The 21,296-nt window shown below is 40.5% G+C and overlaps 1 protein-coding gene across 4 annotated transcripts; it reads right to left on the reverse strand.

Moving 5' to 3' along the window:
• Nucleotides 1–869: 869 nt before the first annotated feature.
• On the reverse strand, nucleotides 870–20,742 carry LOC128751997 (guanine nucleotide-binding protein subunit beta-4). Of its 4 annotated transcripts, none has more exons than XM_053853111.1 (11): nucleotides 20,620–20,742; nucleotides 8,812–8,988; nucleotides 8,702–8,740; nucleotides 7,635–7,741; nucleotides 7,405–7,419; nucleotides 6,570–6,633; nucleotides 6,084–6,246; nucleotides 5,250–5,316; nucleotides 4,940–5,141; nucleotides 4,012–4,228; nucleotides 870–3,790 (listed from the first exon to the last, which is right to left on the reverse strand). In XM_053853111.1, the coding sequence occupies exons 2-11, from the start codon at nucleotides 8,866–8,868 to the stop codon at nucleotides 3,684–3,686; spliced, it is 1,038 nt and encodes a 345-aa protein (XP_053709086.1). In that variant the 5' UTR covers nucleotides 8,869–8,988; nucleotides 20,620–20,742; the 3' UTR covers nucleotides 870–3,683. The 4 variants fall into 4 exon arrangements, with proteins under 4 accessions (XP_053709086.1, XP_053709035.1, XP_053709077.1 ...); XM_053853060.1 differs by lacking the exon at nucleotides 20,620–20,742 and adding an exon at nucleotides 15,766–16,002; XM_053853102.1 differs by lacking the exon at nucleotides 20,620–20,742 and adding an exon at nucleotides 9,434–15,745.
• Nucleotides 20,743–21,296: the final 554 nt, after the last annotated feature.

The following is a 21,296-nucleotide window of genomic DNA, read 5'->3' on the forward strand; positions in this document are numbered from 1 at the left end:
GCCAAAAAAGGTAATTTACTGTCATTTCAAGGTGTTTTTTTTCCCTAAAAGAATACACCACTCAAGACGTTTTGGTTAAAAGCGTTTTCTTCTTTATTGGTTACAATCACTCATGGCAACAGATCGGTATCATCAAGCCACTGTACAAATACAAAAAAAAGGTCTGGTGTGAAAAAGACTATAAAAATTATTCCATAACAAGTGATTATACTTCCACATAGTCGCGAGAGTTCTCATGGCACCAGCTCTCCTCCAGTCAGCAGAATAAATAAAGAGTGGCAGTGTGGAGCGCTCGAGTGGGTGACGCTTCTATGACCCACCGAGCACCGCGAGCAGGAAACAGGCTCCCAAAATCCTGCTGATGGCACTGAAGAAAGCTCAGTACTCGGTACAGACCGAGACGTTGCCAATCATTTGCCAATGGAAAAAAAAAAATCTACGGCTGTCGAGAATTAAAATGTATCACTAGCGCCGATTAGTATAAAAATATCGGAAAAGTTTTTTTTTTTTTTTGGTTGAAGAAAACAACTCAAACTAAAAAGAACTTCCTCAGTGTTAGATTATCTTTAGGCCACATGGACGCCTGCGGTAAGTGTTCTAATCTCAAGTTGAGATGTTAGATAACAAAATGAACTTATCCATGAGCAATACTGGAGATCAAGTAGTCGCAATAAGTTGAAATATATTTCGCCGTTATGGAAAACAACAGGATACAAAGAGAGTAGCATAAATGCTACATTAGCCGTAGCATCAGCTTCGCAATTTGCTCCTCCTTTTATAAAGACTGAAAAACACATCTGTCTGTGGATTGTTTCTTTGTGAGTAAGTGCCTCCAAACATTTTTTCCTCTCAGCTAAAGCAGTTCACAATTTTGGGTTTTTTTTTTTTTAAGCGACAGTAGCTTTCTTGAAGGATGAGTTGTGTACAGTTAAATTTTACCCAAAACACTGACATTTAAAACAACTTTTTTCCCAACTAACTGAGCCACTTTGTCATTAATTATGAAAATAGTTTATTTTTCTATGAGACATATTTAATTGTAATCATGTTCCCACCAAATTTGACCTGCTTTAAAGGTTCAAAAAAAAAAAAAATTTTTTTAAAATCAGTGAATGAATTGGCTTCCAGCGGCTCATGGTTCCCACAATGATTTCCAAACTTCCAGAACTGAGGAAGATTCCTCAGCACAGACGCAGAAGTGTGGCTGTTTGATTTAAGAGCGGAGACAGAAGCTAAACTGGAGATCAACAGCTCTAAAACCTGCACCTGACAACATCAAGTCCACATCATCACCGGCTAACCATCACTGCATCCACCGAGTTCATATAACAAAAGAGCCGTGTGAGAACCTACTGAAGTGAAGACAGCTACTGTACTTAAACATGTCATGACTGAACTCTCTAAAGCCCCCTCCAACACTCCATTCTTCTACGAACCTTCGAGGGGTTTCCATCTTTGATCAACTGTGTGACGATAGCTCAGGAGTAGTGTGTCGTAGCACCTCCCGCCCACAGAAACCTGCCGTGTTCTCGCGCAAAAACGGCAGTTTCAGACCAGAGAGAAGACAGTTGGCACCGGTGAAGGCAGTCGACCCCGTTGTTAGGTCACAAGGACGTGAAAGTGGGAGTGAAGCACTTGAGGAGTGAGCGAACGTGTTTGTGTGTCACAGCTCTGGTCTGTGGAGAACATTGGCACAGATGAAGTTTACATTAAAACCCCACCAACCCTTGCGTGAATCTACACCTTAAAGCGACTCTTGGAAAAAAAAAAAAGAAGCAGCTGAAACACAGAGGAGGAACAGCAGAAGTGGTTTTCATGCCTTCGTAGTGTTGAGTGACAATGTGCTTCACTGGAGAACACACTCCCAATATCTGATGTTCCTCACCAACAAAGAGTGAATCAATCCTTGCGTTCACCTCTAGTATAAGGCAGAATGGAGTCCGTAAAGTGTGGTCCCCCAAAACAGCAGGTGGACAGGTCCAAGTCACTCACCGCGTTCACATTTATATACTCTCAAAATACTTCATAAGAACCAAAAAAAAGGGAAGCTGCATGATGACAAAACAATCAGAGACGACCCCTCGGTGGGGTCACATGTGCTCAACATCACTACAGTTGGTGAGTGCGCATTCTACAATCGTTCACTAGTTAGTTTTTTTTGGTGAAGAAGAGGAAAAGAATGAGCGAAATTAAAGGTTAGATATTCAAGAAACGTTTTTTTTTTCTCCATTTTTACAGGCTTGTGGTGGCACTGGTGTGACTTGGTAGTGGCACAGGTTTTCAACTCCCATCACGCCATAAAAAGGAATTGTGCATCCATCGGTTTGGAAAGTGAACAGTGAGGCCAGGTGACCTCACTCTGCTCTCTGGTTGTTAGAGTCACAGCAGTTCTTGTTTTTTTTTTTTTTTGTTTTTGTTTTTTTTTCCCCTCCAATGGTCTCCACCGATGTCTCTCGCATGAAGTCCATCCGAAAAAAAACAAATGACGGACCTTCCGTCAACATTTCATGCCTGTTGATTTGCATGAAATGGTTCGAGTCCCAAAATATTCACAATATTGGCGCTTGGTCCTCGTGAGCTGCTGCACAACTGCACAATTTTTGACCACCTCCCCCACCCCCCAAAAATAAAAAAAACCTAAAACGTTCTGGGGTGATATGGCATGAACGTGTGCATGCATTGGAAGAGGGAAAAAACAAGGTAAGAACAGTTTCTAAGAACTTAAAAGGACATTTAGAGGTCAACATCACTGGTGTAGAGCAGTAAATGCTGCACCCCAGTCGAACCAATAGTGTAAACAAGACAAAACGGAGGAATTGTAGAATTATATTCACATCGATCTGGTGACTATCCGCCTGTGAACCAGCTGCTGAACGTTTGTTGCTCGTCTATTCAAGGTATTACGGTAGTTGCTCAACATGAAACTCACAATTGATAGACACAGCGATTCATAGCTGCACTGAGGGCTAAGTGTTCAGATCAAAACTAAGTCACAAGTCTTGTTGCCCAAGCTGCTTCTCCTCATGTAGTCGGAGCCTTGTTGAGCACTAAAGAGGAGGAGGAACTGTAGGAGCCTCAATGATAATATTCAAACATTTTAAATAAGCAAAGTAAAAAACTAAAAAGGGAAACTTATCATGATCCATTTGACAGAGTGGCCTTTAAGTGAACACGATAAATGGAACACAATAGTTTCAGGAAGCCAAATACAAATGTAGCCACAATAAAAAGGCCAATTGTTTGAAAACAATTGTGAGCAAGTCCTGTGACCGTAATCGAACAATAATGCCTCAAATCTGGGGGCCACAGCATCATCTCATACTACAGTGATGGTGCCAGACCCCTTTCTTCAATGGCTCCAACATGACGGATTCACGACACACACACACCTGCACCGTATGTGTGTAGCTCTGACTCACACGGACACACACACAAGCAAACACGTATGCAACACTCCTGACCCATGTTAGTGAGCAGTTTGGTTTTGGAGTGGGAGTAAAAAGGAAAAAGCGGAGGCGTTCCTCACGGGTGAGCAGCACGGGCGTACTGAGGGTGAGTTTCAGGGTGGAGACAGACACAGTGTTCGGCCCCGTAGGTCCAGCCCAGCAGATGAGATGGAGGGTGAAGGTCCAGGGTCGGGCACTAGGGCGGGCAGTGATTTGAGTTACGTGGAGGAAGGAAGTTTAGTTCCAGATCCGGAGGAAACTGTCCCAGGAGCCAGTGGCCACGGCCATGCCATCATCCGTCACCCCTAAACAGCTCACCCTGTTGTCGTGGCCGGCAAGAACCCCTGGCAGCACAGAGAACGTTGGGAGTCGACCTCACTACCATCCAAGGATGTCAAATACTGTGTCATAGCATTTTAGACTTTAAAGATGTGGGTGATTTAAAAACACCACCATATGTGTATAATGGCAAAGCAAACATTTCTGACCAGGATTAGCAATAAGAAATAACAAATGACGCGTAAACAAAGGAACATTTCTGAGAGTAGAAGACATGTGCCTGTACCTGCACGCTCCCCCTTCAGTGTGTCCCACACATTGCAGTTGAAGTCGTCGTATCCAGCCAAAAGGAGGCGACCGCTCTTGGAGAAGGCGACAGACGTGATCCCACAGATGATGTTGTCATGGCTGTACATCATCAGCTCCTGGTCTGCTCGGAGGTCAAACAGCCTGCAGGTGGCGTCGTCGGAGCCGGTGCCAAACGCGTTTCCATTGGGGAAAAACTGCAGGGGAAGAAATCCACATCACCTGTTCAGAGCGACTCTAACCAAGTGAGTCACAAGAGACAAGACTAATGCTTCCAGACAGTTAGGAACTTTAGGAATGCTCAATTATGGCCAAAATTATTAGTCATGATTATTCATGATGTTGTGGAAAAACAAACAATGGATTGCATCTTTTACTTAAAAAAGTGAAACTTGATGTATCAATGAACTTAACTTAACTTAAAAAATACAATAAAATCCCAAGTAAAATGGGATTCACAAGGTCAAATGGATTATCTTTTCCATTACAAAGAACTATCACAAACTCATTGGAATTATAGAATACAGGCAAGAATACAGCTGCTGTATTTAGCAGTAGTGTGACTCACTAGCCTGTGAAAATGCAAGAATAAATGTGGCTAACGTGCAGCAACAGTAGGACAGGTACGTTTAGTCCTTCTTTGCCAGGATTTTTAGACTTATTTTCTCCCTAACACCACACACTTCATGTTGGGGGAGGGGGGGGTCACGCACCAATGACTGACAGGTCTCAGTCAGATTCACTTAAATATAGATAGATAGATAGACTTAAATATAACCAAAAGCAAGAACTTAAAACAAGTGGAGAACAGAAGTAACTTCAGTAAATCTGGTGAACAACATATCGGATTCTAAAATCGACTCTGGACAGAATGAATCCGAGGATGAAGACGTGGCTCAAGTACTCACACTGACGGCGTTGATGTCCGACACGTGGCCAGTGAAAGACTGCCGGCACATGCCATCACGGATGTCCCACAGCTTGGACGTGGCATCGCAGGCTCCGGACACAAATGTCTTGTAGTCTGGACTCAGGGACAAACTCATCACGTCACCGGTGTGGCCAGAAAAGGAAGTGGCCTGCTGGCCGGTCTCTATGTCCCACAATGCACTGCAAAAGAGACACGAGGTTGGTTGCAGGTGACAAGTGTGTCATTCAGCGCTGAGTCCATGAAGCAAAAACATTCTTCTAAACATCCCAGGTTGAGTGGCAGCTCACCAGGTCGTGTCTCCAGAGCTGGTTAGAATCTGGTTGTCATCCAAGAAACGGCAGCAGGACAGATAACCTGGAGGAATTCATATCAACGTCAGCGCTTTGCCGTGCGTCATTCAGCTGCCGTGACATCTTCTCGACTTCACACATGAAGGCCAAACTATTCCAGTACTTTAAAACTGCTCTGCACACGTGCGTCACATTTCCCAAAGAGCCACATTAGGTACTGTGACTGTAGAGTAGGGTAGCAGGTCAAAAAAATACAAAATAAAAATAAAGTACAAACCTCCAACTTAACTTAGATTTCAAATCTGTAGTAATACAGTTTGATCTTGTATCTAACAGTTTATGTAAAATTGTTTTTATCAAGTATTGGAAGATTTTTTAAATACAGTACATCTTGTTAAGAATATTTCCCAACATATTTAATATCTTATCAGTATGTTGCAGTTTCTTTTGTCGTTTTGCTCTGACCTCATGAGGACCACATAAATGCAGTCAAAGGGTGGCATGTGGAACCTTGGCCACTCTTTGCCCACCACTGATCTAAACTACATCAAAGAAGGAATGAACATGTTCTCACAATTTTGAACAAGAGTGTAACAAACATGACCTTGCATTCCAGAAATGTTTCACGTGGCAACACCGCGACTATTGATAACAATGACAAGACAGGCTAACAGAAAACACAAAATGTATCAAACATTAATGAAATCCAACAGAAACTATTAGAACACATGCAAGATGAAATGGACAAATGCAATTTAGAGACATTGACGGAGCAAAGAAAATCCACATTTGCAAGAGATGCATGAAAACATGAACAGAACAGAAGCCCACCTGTGTGTCCAGGGAGCTCTCGAGTGACTCGGACGTTACCCTCACGAGTCTTTAGACTGTATATGGAGCAGATGTTGTCCAAACCTCCGCAGGCCACGTAGTTACCAGAAGGGGCATACGCACACGTCATCACCCAGGAGGAGCGCAGGGGAATGGCATGCATCTGTGAAGCAGAGTTGTGAAAAATGGATGAGGCGTTGCTGGCCAACTACAATTGTTCTCATGGTAAGACTTTCTCTTCCTGCTCACTTAAAACAAGCTTTTCTCAACAGATGATGTGTGTGAATCAGATTCTTCTGTGAACACGCATACACAGAATTCTGTGCTGACAGACACTATATCACAATATGTGAAAAACACTCGGGAGACAAGCAACTATTTACATCAGCGAATGAACATTCCTGCCAGACCTGCCCCCAGACCTGTGAGAAGCTTCCTGAAAGTGTATCTTTGAAATGAGTGATGTGTTATTCGCCACATTCTGACCTTGTTTGTGGTGTAGCTGTCCCAGATGATGAGCTTTCCATCCTGAGAGGCACTAACAAGTAGCCTGCAGAAACAGTTCACAACAGAAACATGAGGCATCTTGATAAGGCGACTGAAGACTTCATGAACTATCGTTCTTAACTAGTGCAGCAACTATGGATTTTTCTTTAAAGAATTCAATCACAAAGAGAAAACATTTGAATATATTACAAAATTTTACATCTAAGACGCAGGTCACTGAGAGTGCTGCACTGGTTAACTAATATATTCCCCCTCCACCCAAAAAAAAAAAAAAAAAAAAAAGCAATGATGAACAGCCATTCTGCAGTCCACAGTGTGAGATTAAAAGATACATTTCAGGTGTGAAAAAAAAGAAAAAAAAAACATGCTTACTCCAACTTTTTACTTTTATGGAAAAGTATATCTTAAACAATGTACAAATATTAAAGTGAATAATAAAGTGAGCATCACAAAATATCTTCCAGCTCACTATACATCTCATAACAAAAGAGTACAAAGATTAGTAAGCTTCAACAAAGAGAAGAGTCATGCACAATTCAGATGAATCAATTATACTTCAATTTGACTCTTAAAAACACAGTGTGTACATGGATCTAACAAGCCATCCAAACAGGCTGCGTTTTTGCATCACACTGCATTTGTAAGAGAAGTCTGGGGTAGCTGCTGGGGTCCTGCCGATCAGAGTGAGGGTGAAACACTGTGCTGGTTTAGTGGTGGAAGTGGCAGTAGTGAGTCTCATGATGGTGGGTTTAGTCAGATTAGTAGCAGTGGTGGTTGTGGTTCTAGCATTGGTAACAGTAGCATAGCCCCACACCTGGGACTGCCGTCGCTGCACCAGAGACAGATTAACAAAGAGAAGACAGGTTCATGTGAAACATAACAAAAGCAGGACACAGAGGTCAAATGTTACAAGGTTGATAATAAGTTTACAGTTTTTAGAACCACATTTGTCAAAGTGGTTTAACCAATTTTGAGAAAATATTGGCCATAAAAGCACTTTTCCTGCAGTTATCAAACTTTTGAGTTGACATGGCCCATGCTTACCTGGAGTCACTGCCCCAGTGCATTGCATAGATTTTGGCCAGGTGGCCCCTGAGAGTGCGACGTGTTCGCATCTGTATCCGGCCCACTGAGTCCAGACCAGCTGTGATCTGCCCAAAAAAACAGGAAGAAGTGAGGGAGGAGACAGGAAATGATCTAGTTCATATGCTCAAAATATGCTCATCTTCTAACCAATAATAAAAGTGTCTTGAAGCGACGCTGCAGCATCTGTTTACACTACACATGCTATTTTATAACAAATCATTTCTCCAGAGAGTCCAATACAAGCAGAATGTTTGTTTCAGAATCAGCCTGCACATTCGACAAGCCCAGTTTATGACCATGAGGACAGCTTGTAGTTATCCTAACAAAACAACACTAAAACCAAATTTCGTTTTTAAGGATTAATTTTGTAACTTTAAGTTGAAACTTTGTGGTTTGACCCAATGATGCAACCAGAACGATAAGATCCACAGTGTGGGTCCCCGCATACAATAAGGCTGATATTATTTATTTTATTATAAAGAAAACAACAACAATGTGGCGTAGAAATAAAGCAGTTTTCTGCGTCTAGACAAACCCACTGAAAACAATGGTGTGTGCATTATAACAGATAATTTGCAGCTGGTTTTAATGAAAGCGTGAATGAAGATTTACATTGCCAATACACTCAGTAGCTACTGCACAATGAGCACTACACTGCAGTCCGACCTTGTTATTGTTAAGTGACAACTTTTGGGGAGACAAACAAGACAGGTGGGACCATGTTATCTCGTTCCACTTGCGTACCCACTCTAGGATCCAGTTTTGAAACCTTGTTGATCTAGCAGATTAGCTTGGGTCTAAGAATCATTGTAAAATGTTATGTTGTTAAATGTTAAAAAAAAATAATCATAAAAAATAAAGAACAAGTAAATAAAATGCATTGGCAGTGCTCTCTTGTATAACGGTGAATGAGCACTGACATCACCAGTAATACTTCACTGCATATTGAAAATAAGAGCAGAAAACTCCCTCTGTACTGGGAAAACACTAGGGAGAACCCAGAGTCGTTTGAGTTCAACTCTTACCTGTGACAAAGTGGAATCGCTGCAGGCTTTCCTGGCATCCTGCATCAGAACACAAACATGTTGTCGAAAGGTGCAATAATCAATCAAGTAAAACACAAATATCACCATACCCTAATCTGATTGCGTAGCTGATCGGCTTCCTGCCGCAACTGTTCCAGCTCACTCATTGTTACTCAGATGTGTTCGGACGACACTCTCCTCCAAATACCGACAGGACTCAGAAAACACCCGATGTGGCACAAACGCGCCCACACATACGCACAAACACGTTCGTCACCAGCTGACACCTGCAAAAAGACAGACACATTTTTTTTTTTTTTTTTTTTTTTTTTAAATCAAGCACAAAGCGAGAGAGAAAAAGAAGGAAATTGAGGACACATCCATTAAACAAACATGGGTATCCTGTTTGGGATCAGACTGAAGGGATGGGTGCTTCAGAGGGGCGGGCCATGGGGAGACACAGAGGGTGGCCCGGCTCTTCAAACACCCCCAATCTAGTTCAAAAGGCCATCTGAGCCAGGCTGTGACCTTTCCAGACTCAGTCCTTCTTTGTGTCACTGGGAGAATTGTGTTTAATAGGACAGTTTTTGTTGTGTAACTTTGGCCAAAGATGAGTCAAAAAATGTACAGCACTGTACGAAATCTCTCTCCAGTCATCTTTAAGGTCATTCGTGGAAGCAAATGCTGCAAGACTGTTATTCGACTCGGATGCATTGACACTGCAAGCTTTACCTTTGGGAGGTTGAATGTGGGTCACGGCGCACTTAAGACACTCCTCAGAAATGTTTAGACTGCACCCCCATCACTTTCTTGGCTGTTTTACAGTCTGCTGTCGAGATGTCTTATCCAGGGAGATTAAATTTTCAGTTCCACTTTCTATAATTTAACTTAGAGTGATTCTATAATTCAATTAGAGTGAGTCCAGGCCATCCTTATCACCGGGAAATATATGACTGTAAAGCCTGTATTAAAAGCATGAATGGCACTGATTCTAAGCTACATCTTGAGAGATTTAAGTCACAACATTGTGGAACACTACTGCTTTGAGTCTTTGAACTACTCCCTGTGAACCATCACCTTACATCAAGGAGAGCAAGCTTTACAAATGGAGCCAAAGAGTGAGATCACAGCATGACATCACTCAGCAGAAACTTGGAGCACGAGCTTCTTGAAAGTGAAAGGCAAATTATCTTCCAATATCAAAACCTAAAACCTTTTTATTCTTACACTCAGTGACTCTGAGTCCATTGTATCTGAAAGATCTGCCTGTCAGTGCTACTACTAGTAGGTAGTACTGCAAAATAAATTAGATCCATCACTGTGGTTTGGAATCGTGGCCACACATAATTTTAATCTCATGTTTTTCTTTCTGTCCCTTTGTTCTCCGTGTTTCATTGTGCTGAATTGGCATTATTGAACATGTCTAAAACAAATTTCATGTCATAAACTGACAATTCTTGCTTTCAGAAATTAATTCCATTCACATTTTTCACCCCACATTTATTTAATTTTTCCACATTTATATAGCAACCAGACCCTATTCATGAATTCAGTCCAAACACAAATTCCTTCAAGACAACCATCCCCATTACTCCCATCATAATTTCAACACTCAACGCTTCCTGGTAGCCAAACCTATTTCAACCAAAACATGTCCTACACAGAGCAATAATGTTTCCACTTCTGTTACATGTACTGTATATTGTGCCCGATGACCTGTAGAATAGCTTTTTTGAAACAGATTTTCAAACAAATCATGATCCGCAGAAGATCTTTTTTGTTAACCAAAAAAGTTGCAGTTTTAGTTTTGACCAAAGACTTCATTTCACCATTTCACTATGCTATCAGGCACCATCATAAAATTAAAATCTAAAATAAAAATCATACTAGATAAAAACATCCTGCAGTGTCTTCGTACTATCTGGTCCAAACGATTTGTTACTCACATTCAACTATGCAGACGTCTATTGTTGCAGAGCTATGTGATGAGTTAGCAACAGAAAACTTGATCTCAGTAATGCATCCAGCAATCCCAGGGAGTGACGCAGGATCTGGGTGACAAAAGTGGATCTGTACGTTTGAGTCACCCATTGTTTCGGTGCATCTATGGTGCAGTGTTGCACGGTACTGCCTGATGGTTGTTTAGCAATGTCTGCAGAGTAGAACTGAAGAAGCCTGAAGCAAATGAAAAATCCTTCTTACATCTTTGTATGTTGGTCTTATGATGCGACTGTTTGCTTACACAACCCCTGTCTTTTCTATCCTCTCTTGTCGAAAACATATTTGACCACTTCAAAATACCATTTGTCTGAAACACTTCCATATGCCGTGATCAAACAGACCCAATGCAAAATGATTTTTAAAACGACTTCAAAGGACCCTATTATGCTTTTCTGTTTTAAAGGTTATCTAGAGTGTCAGCATGATGAAACGCCTTCTTAACATAAACGGAAGCATGAAAGAACGCTGTACTATCAATTCCGAGTAATGTTTCACCCAATTTCTTGGCCTCCAGATTTTCATTATGTCAACAGAACCGAGCCTGTTCACAGAATCCACAAAGGATCATGGGATTGATGACAGAATGCACTATATAAATATCTTCAACGCAGCACTAACTAACTTCATGAAGCGACTACTGTGGTTCTGTATTTTTCTGAGAGATAAGGAAGTGTGTTTTAACTGTAGACTTTATGTTATCCACAACAAGAATCAGGACAAACATATCTCGACTGAAACAAACAGTGTGGTCCTAAAATCATCTCAGCCTCGTCTTAACACAAGGTCACATAGTTTTAAGTTTGCAAGTTAAAATGTTGCAACAAACATGAGCATGCTCTGTTTTACGCTTACTCTTTGTATGGGACACAGAACATTTTCAGCCGGGCAGACGTTTTGGAAGTCATAACTTGATATAACGTAAATCAGATTTGAAATGCGCTACTCCATGGGTGACGGAATTCGATTACTGAATAAAAGTGCGCCTTAAACAACAAATGGAACTGAACCACAACATACCTGTACATAAAGCAAGCTTTCTGTCTACCTATTGCGGTGCTGTCAAACACCTTCACAATCAAGGGTCACACCATTTTTTACGTCAGTTGAACAGAAGACAAAGGTATCATCTAATAAGCTCCTGATGTGGACCACATGAAGACCAACCTCTCGAGCTCCCATGGGTCAGTCCCTTCTTAAAAAGTATCTATCAAGGAAGTAAAGACTTCACCCAGAATTTCCAGACCTTTTATGACCTTTTCTCTAAATCAAGACATTAACACTTGCATCTACGATCACAAACTGAAATTGGAGCAAACAACTTCAGGCTGAGTTCAGGCAAGTCAAAACAATAAGAACCTATTTTGAATTGCTCAGATTCTCTTCTCAACATGCACCTAGAAAGTAATGCTGGAAACCCTCCACTTAAGGCATGGACTTCATCCCTCCACAATTTTATTGTTTTTCTAAAAAAACAAAAAAATATATACGATGAAAATCGAATTGAGATATTTTAGATTTAATAGAATTGAGCTTACATATCCAAACCACAAGAGATGAGATGACAACTGTAGGATCCCAGCAAAATACATGTGAGTTTCGATAATCTCGCTGATGTCAGGTAAGCAAGGTTGGAAGAAACACTCAAACTTCCCGAACATGTGTAATAAAAATGAAAGCACACCTTACACATGCTAGAAAACGTTCCCACTTAATTATGGCAGTTGCGCTGCTGGTAAACGTTCGTGTTCTCTCTTGTATAAACAGTTCCTGTAAGAGAGAGTCGGTTTATGGCCTGTGTGATTTGTCATGCAGGCAATTATTTTCTTTTTCAAACAGTTCAAGCTATGATGTTATCCATATTCTCCAGGAGGGACAGCAAGTTCATGCCAGCAATTAAACATGTACCAAGTTTAAAGTTTTTGAGTTTACACCTGGAGACAATTTTGGGAGGCCATCTGCTTGTTCACACTGTTGAAAGTGAAAGTTCTGGTTCAGTGAGCTGCTGGGCATGGTGGAGCATAGCTGGCAGAATCCCAAGGGTCAGGTGGTACAGAATCATATACTATGACTGGCCTGGCTCATCATACACATGCTTATAGCCTAAACCTGCGCGGAGCGCTTGCTTCTGCTCAAATGTAGACTTGGATTGAGAGCGCTCAGATATGTCCAGTTCAACATCAAAATGGGAGTCTTATTTTTGGGGCTTTCCAACTGGGCTTGGCTAAATGGGAGGGAATCACAACATGGTCCACTCTGGACTGGAATTGTTGGCCAATATTGTCAATTCCTTTTCTACACAGAAATCTTGTAGCCTCATATTTTGAAGATTGTGACCGTAGCGTCTTTTTCTTTTTTTTTTTTTTTTAATTGAATCCAACTCAAAAAGTCAGAAATACATTTATTCCTTTAGTTAAGACTTTAACTATCATATTTAAACATACACAAATGATGTTGGAGACAAACTCCACTAATAAGTCATAAAACAGTCTCAAGAGCGACTGTAGCATAAAATAATAATTGTTATCGCAGAAATGACAGAATTTATCATGATATTTTTTTACCATATTGCTCATCCTTAGAGTGGGTTTATTTTAAATGAACTATACTTATACATTTAAGGTGTCAGTCAGGGGTGATCTATCGGCTAACATGACATTTCACTTGAAACATTTACTGTAGAGCATTAAGGTTTATCCTGTCGTTCGATATTTGGCTTAAGACTAAATCCAGTACCTAATAAATCAGTTGCAAATTATAAACATGATGCATATAATGATTACTGTTATGAGATGATTGATGTTAGAGATAAACTTCATCTCAAGTCATATCGCCATTACAACTATATAAATTAAAACCAGTTCAGAAAGACCTAACACGATAACACGATTGCCTCCTATTACATGCTTCATGTGGAGGAGTCATTCCCTATCACATATTTTCCCTAGGAACTATGGACTCTGACTTGGAGGTGTTGATCAAGTAGGTGATGATGGCAACATAGCCAAGTCACATGCAGCAATTCTCCAGTCTTGACATGACTAATAAAAAAAAAGAACAAACATAACATTACAAATCATTTAGCAAGGGCTTTTGTCCAAACCAACAAAACACTTTCAATCATGTTCTAATATCTGCCAATGAATAATTTGAAAATGATAGAAATATTTTGACACTTTCAAGCATGAGATCACTTGTCACAATATTTATATATTCAAAAATTACTGTCATTGTCAACATTGGTAAGATCAGGAATCCCAGCAGTGCAGACCATGACTTACAGGTGTTAATACGTATTCAGAGCAGCACTTTAAATGTCTATTTAGCACGACTTAAAAAAATGGCATTGGCTCATCATAAAAGAAAAATAATAATCATCAAATTAATGAACACAAATGTTCAAGTTGAGATGATGTGTTCCCAAAGTTATTTTAACTCAGTTCACGAATGGGATTGGACCCATACAGTGCAGTGGATCAAGAGTTGGTGTAATAAAGGCACGAGTTAAGGGTTTTCCATGAAGTTCTTAGCCAATTATCATTAGAAGTGACTATGCATGGATGTAAGCACTTATGAAAAATAATCTCTATATCTTGATATAAAATTTCTACATTTTATTATTTTATCTTATTTTTACCCAGGTTATCTCTGTGTTTTACTATTTGCACATGTTCACAATATTGTTTTTTTTGTATTTGCTTATCTGATAGTGATTTATCAGGTTTTTACATTGTCATTTGTCATTGAACAACGGCTGCTGCTGTAAACATGATTTTCTTTCTGTGAAATTAATTAACTATGCTCACCTTCTTTCTGCATGTCCATAACCACAGACTATCCTCCGAAGAGACACTCCATCCAACATGCACACTGTCTCCTCTCCACTTCAACAACCAATATTTACCACCCCCCAAAAAAGTGTCATCAAGTATGGAAATGAAGTAAAACGTATGTAACAAAATGCATTTAAAATGGTTGGGTTGTACTTTTATTTGATTTTAAAAAAAACATTTGGGTTGTGTTTTGGGCTTTAAAAAAATAACCCCAACAAAAATAACCCTCAGCCTATCATAGAGAATGAACAGTTGATGTTCATCTTTTTTTTTTTTTTTTTTTTTGCTTGAACACCAGGGTTTTATTTAGTTTGGGAAAACAATCTTGTTTCTTGCTTTAAAAGAGAAGTTGATGTTCATCTTTGTGGAAATGTGATACCAATGCTCAGACCTTCCTGAGCTCCTTCAACAGTTACATGTTAATCTTTCAGAATGATCTTCCACGCAATCATCTTAAAGACAATTTTAACATTATATCTAGCATTTTACCTCCGAAAAAAAGTCGCAATGAAACAGCAGTGGTGATGTTTTAATAAGTCATCGTAGAGCAGGGTGACGATCCAGCACCTGAAGAAGACTTCCAGTTGATTGTCTGTCCATTGCTTGATCTCTGACACAAGCAAATGCTGAATGCTTTTCATGAGAATTAAGGCTGATTCACATGAAATCGATGGCAGGGTCCATTTGGCCTGACTCATTGAAGACTTTAATGGCTGTAAAACCTCAGATCTGTGATTTGTGTTAGATGCCGTGGTCCAATCTGAAACACCAGGCCACAGTTTTAACTTAGACAGCCACTGACCACTGCAGACTGAGCTGTGCCTACAATACAATAGTTTGAGTAAAACCTGCCCAATTCTAGCTCGATTATAGGGTCTATACACAGTAAAGTGTTCAGTGCTCCATGGTAGTTTAAGACGTTACACAGAATTGGGACAAATCACGAACGCAGGTGCTGCAGACCACAGTATTTGAGCCTGAAAATGCTGGGTGGCACACGCACACACCTCCTGAGACATTTGACAGCCAGTCAAAGGCCGCGTTTGGACACGAGAGGATTTTTTAGCGTCAATAAACGGAGGAAATATGGGAGAACGATGGAGACAGTGGCCTCACTAACATCACTTAACCCCCCTTTCTACCTCACTGACGATGCTACTTGTTTAGGACTGGTGTGAAATGTTACACAAGATGATTCAGAAGCAGGAAATTACCAAGACAGCGCGCTCTTACCTGAAGCAGGCTTCGGCTGTCCTTTCTACTCGACCCTCACCGGCTGGGATTCACACGACAACCATGACTCCAGCTGGGAGAGGGACCACAGATATATCCGTCTAAGTCTGAAGGCGAAATGTGGGCTTCTCGGGTCTCCGGGAGGCTCGCGACATGGGCTGGATTTGACTGAAAATTTCTCCAAGACAGCTAATCACCACACCCATGAAAGTGGGAACATGGCAACAACCTACGCTGAGGGGTGACACCGCGAAAATACGATATATTAATAATGAATTAAACCAAGTGGAATGCATTGGATATCGCTGAATAATCCATTTATGACATGTAGTTATAGTCTATTATCTTTTCACTGAATCTTCCTAAATGCTTGAAATAAAGCGAAGTATCCCCCCTCTCTCGCTACAAATATGGTACAGACCGACAGCCCCCTCCTCTTGGAGCCGAATGAGAAGAAGCAGGAGGAAACAAATATTGAACATTGAAGGTTTGAAGAATCGTGATTTACTCACGTTAGCTCGGATTCACGCGTTGTTTTTACGCAGAAAACACGAAACATGAATATCCGGCAGCTACAAGAAGTGTTTCACCTAGAACGAGTTTCGTTTCCAAACAAGTGCAATTCACTCTTAAACACAATATTTTTATTACGGGTTTTCAGCCACAATAACAAGAAAAGGGGCCAAACAAACTTTCCCATGTCTTGGCTGCAAGATTAATTGCCAATACAAAATAAAAGAAAATAAAAAAGGAAAAATAACGAAATACATTTTTGAAAATGAGACAAATAGCAGATTATTCACATAATCCAAAGTCCATTCCATGTACATATTGCAAATTGGAAGAGTATGTGATCAGAGGTCACTTATTCTTAGTCCATTATGCTGGTCCTTATGTCATGTTCAGTGGTTTATACCATAGTGTCAAATAGCATTGATACACATTCACCCACATTAAACTAAGCATAAACACACATAATACAAATACACTTGTTTGATGTAGACGTAAGAAGATAAATGGTAATTTATCTAAATAACTGTAAAATTTGCTATTTTTCCTTGTTGAGATGACGTGTCCTCACCGAAATACCAAGACATTGTGGAAATTATATTAACCATTCTCCTCTGGAAAATAACTTGAGAGCCACTGTATTTAACCTGTCAAAACTGCAATAAATGGAAGTATTTGCAAGACATGTTGTAAGATGAGTGAGACTAAGCAATGAGTGCAGTGTTCTTTGCAACATCCATATTTCCCACCAGTTCCCTGGAGTCATCCAATGAAGGGCTCCTCCAAAAGGGACACTCTGTGAGGAGATGATGCATTTTTAATGTGGACAATAAAAGAGAGCAGTGGGATAGGCTTTGCGGTGTCTCTGCAAGAGTCATAATCAATTGAGGGAAGATGAAAGTTGCCAAGCTCCTGCCGTCCTTTCCGAGTAACGCGGGATCAGATTGAGTTTAATTGAGTTCAGACCCAGCAGTAGATTAGGCGTGTCACCAGCAATTTCCACTCCAAACACATTTTACAGATTAGAGTCAACTCGACAAGGTGCTGAGATTGGATTAGGATGATGTAGTTCTGGCGAGAGCAGAACCAAGCCGGCTGGATGAAGTATTCCATTTTTAAATCAAATCAGAATGTATAACAAATGTTTTATAACCTGTATTAGCATGGTGTGTGATATACGCACATCTCGTGGTTTGAGATGCAATGAATGTTCCGTCTTTTTCTCTTTAACAGCACTGACAACTGGTGACTCAGTCATATCTGTAATTGCAGCCTCTGAATTATTATCATCATTCATCTCTAAAAGCCTATATGATGCTTGGTACTGTAAGCGGAAAGACTTAAAGAGCCCACTGATGCCCACGTGAGCAGATCCAGGTTCCAGTGGTACAGACTTGGGGTGACCAGAGCTTTTTCAAAGATGGCCCAATTGGATTTGGGAGCCAACGGCACAACAGCAGATATGTAATATAAAGAGTTAGATGCTCAAAACATGAAGAGCCAGTATCTGAAATGAATAAAATAAGTGGCAATGGTGGGGTTATTTAGCAATTAGCACCACAATCTAGCAGAGGACGTCGGCCATATGTCATTTTAATCTCTGCTGTGAAGTCTCCTGGGAGTCATGACCTTGCATCCCTTTTATAAGGTCAATGAAAATATAATCTGAAATTAAAAAAAGATTTTTAAAAAATCTCACAGATGCAGGTAAAAAGACTCACTGAACCAGCCAACCAGCAAGGCATTTATATAATCCCAAACTGAATACACCTTTATACAATAAAATATTTCCTACAAATAATCATATTAATAATTATAATATAATAAGAATGAAAATGTACTTATTTTAAACTATATAGAGAATATTTAACTAACAATTTCACAAAATCTTTATGTGCTGAAACATTTTTTACATGAGAATCATGCGGTCCTCAAGCATCTCTTTGACCAATCCAGACCGTCTGTCTATTGCTTGGCAACCAAAAGGGGAGGGAGGAAGCAAATTGACACTCCAGAAATAGCACATGGATAGCCTAGAGTCTGAAAAAAAGAAAGATACAAATGTCGGTGAGGATATAAATAGCCTACTTCAGCCTTGGACAGGTTCAGCCTCATGTAAGCCTACATAGAAGGCATCTTTGCATCAATGCAAATCCATTCAAACAGCAGTCTACTGTAGTAACATTGCGGTATCCAAATGAATTATTTGAATGCCAGGTTTGTTAGTGTAGCTTTGGTCAGCATCACTTGAAATCTCTGGCAACGTCTTAAGGCTTCGACTTTTTTCTATTTTGCATCAAGTAAACATAACCCAAACAGTACTTAATTTTATCATATTCAAACAATGTATCGAGGATGGATGTCACTCAAGAAAGTAGAATAGAAGCAGAAATTAATGCAGAAATACAAAAGTCAGTTGAGCTTGAAAACGCCTTAAAATAAAGGTGTTCAAATCAAGTGGGGATTGTAGGGCATCAATCTGTACGGACCTTTCATTGTCTATTTTAAACCACATGGTCCCACTTTTGGCCCCATGTGATGACAATCCCTGGTGATCTCCATCTGATAGTTCCACTCCATCAGAAGCAATTAAAAGGTGCAAGAGTAGAGCCTTAAATGGCTCTATCGAGGACATCTTATCCAGCATCTATCTCCCATGGAGGCTGGCCGTTGCCAGGGTAACGCTCACAAATGGCAACTGACGTCAAGAAGGTAGGAGAAATACCAGGGAGAGCCAGAGCTGCTATGCATAATGGATTATTGAAAAAAAAGAAAGAAAGAAAGAAACCTCTTGAAGCGTTTGAAGTAACTTAAAATCAGCAGCACTTCCTCACTCCACATGGATGAAAAAATAGAAGGCATTATGACATGCCAAACTGGAACACTTTGACTTGACCGTCAGATTCAAAACATTATTGAAGACAATATCTTAAAATATAAGGAGAGATAGAATTGATCTGCTGCACAAGGTTTTTAAACTTTCCTGTTTGTGTTGTGGTTTTGAATACCACTGACACGTCACAAGGATCCGTTTCTTGTTTCTATGGTTGTGACTTATAAGATTTGAAATAAATAAATGTCTACTCACTCTTGCCATTCTTGTCTGGTGTAAAATATAATTTTTTTTTTGGCAAACAAAAATTGCTAGCTCGGCATTAAAGTTTTTCAGCAGCGATCATTTCGGATTCCATTCTGAACGGTTCCGTCACCATGGTGGGTTCTTTCCATATCTCTGTGCCACAGCAGCAGGGTGCTGAAGTGTCCTCTTCATCTCTCTTACAGGGCCTCTCATGATGTGTCGGATCTTCCATTAACATCCTGGACTCTGACTGTGGAGTCACGTTCGTCAGAGGCACAACACAGACGCTCTGCGAGGATGCGCACTGCAGAGACATGTCGTCGGACGAGCACGTCTGTTCATGTTATGACGACTACCAGATATTTTTCTCTCTTTCCCTTTTCAGAAGAGAGTTGCTCATCTTTCCAGTGAACAGATGATACAATACTTCACCAAGTGTCAAGTTTGTCTGAGACAGGCCTGTGCTCGTGTCAAACAAGACATCTCACCTTGTCTTCAAACAGTCTTCCAACTTTAAGAACCACTGAAGGGGATATTGGGGGCTAATTGTACTTTTTTCCCCTCCATTATCAGCATTTAAGGAATAGCTCGGCATGTATAAAAAATTACCTCCCTACATGCAGGTGTTTTACTCTGACACCATGGAAATGTTTTCAGGAATGTAGCTGGCATTTTTAAATATATTAGAATATTATAATATTTTAAATATTTTCCTGGAATTATTTCTCAGGAAAGAGCAGTGCCATTCATGACCACTCCAAAGATGATTCTTATAAGGCATTGCTAAATACACAACATGTTTCTGCATGTTCCAGTGACTGCAATAGTCTTGTAGGTACAGAACTTTGTGGGATGAAGTTTGTAATTCTAACTGAGGCTAGATTGAGATGGTTTGGACATGTACAGAGGAGAGAGAGCCAGTACATTGGTAGGAAGATGTTGAGGTTGGAACTGCCAGGTAGAAGGTGGAGAGGAAGGCCAAAGAGGAGATTTATGGAGGTGGTGAAGGAGGATATGAGGTTTCTAGGTTTGAGAGAAGAGGACAGGGTGAGATGGAAAAAGATGATACGTGGTGACCCCTGGAGGGAGAAGCCGAAAGAGAAAGAAGAGTCCATGTTTGATATTAAAGACGGGAGCCTGTGTAGTTGTCTTCATAACACTAAAGAAAAACTTACTTCACATCAAGATTAAAATGCTTGGTTCCAAACCTAGTGTTCAAACCGATGCCACAGACATTCACCAAAGGTCATCGGAAGCATTCCTACCTTCCCAGCAAGCCCAGTGGTCTGTTAAGAGGATCTCTCTGTACGTCCGTCCAAAACATGGATGTTTGCTGGTTCCAGGTCTTTCAGTCCAGAGATGTTGGTGCTGAGTGGCTGTAGTTGAGAGTCAGCTTCAGTTTGATCGCTGCTGAGTGGGAGGGGATTTCATCAGGCATCAAGGAGGGTGGGTAAGTGAGTGGTGTGTGTAAAAGGGACACAGACGGAAGAAAGAAGTGCACTTTGAAAAAGTACATTTTGCTCATGAGACAGCTTAGAAACCAGTGATGCCAGAATGTGATGTGCAGGGCTTATTTGAAACAGTACACATGTGAAAAGTTTTTTTTTTTTTATAAACTACAGTTTCACAGTTCTGCAGTCAGGCAGTCATGGAATATCAGAAAAAATAAGATCGAATACAACCTGAAGAGGACAGGTGTGACTTGGACAAAACCTGGTTTTAAAACCGACAGGTATGGTCCAGACCCTAGTCAATACAGACAAACAAAATAAAACTAGGTTAAAGGGCATCGTGAGTTTCTTGCTCACCATGTGAATAACTGAGGAGACTGATTCAGAAACTCAAGCAGATTAATCTCTACACCTTTGGATTTTCCATCAGGTAAGAAACCACTTGAAGTAAAGCGAGGCTGATGTGGCCCATCATCCTGCCATTCCTCATT

Source organism: Synchiropus splendidus, chromosome 1 (assembly GCF_027744825.2).
Source record: "Synchiropus splendidus isolate RoL2022-P1 chromosome 1, RoL_Sspl_1.0, whole genome shotgun sequence".
NCBI lineage: Eukaryota > Metazoa > Chordata > Actinopteri > Syngnathiformes > Callionymidae > Synchiropus > Synchiropus splendidus.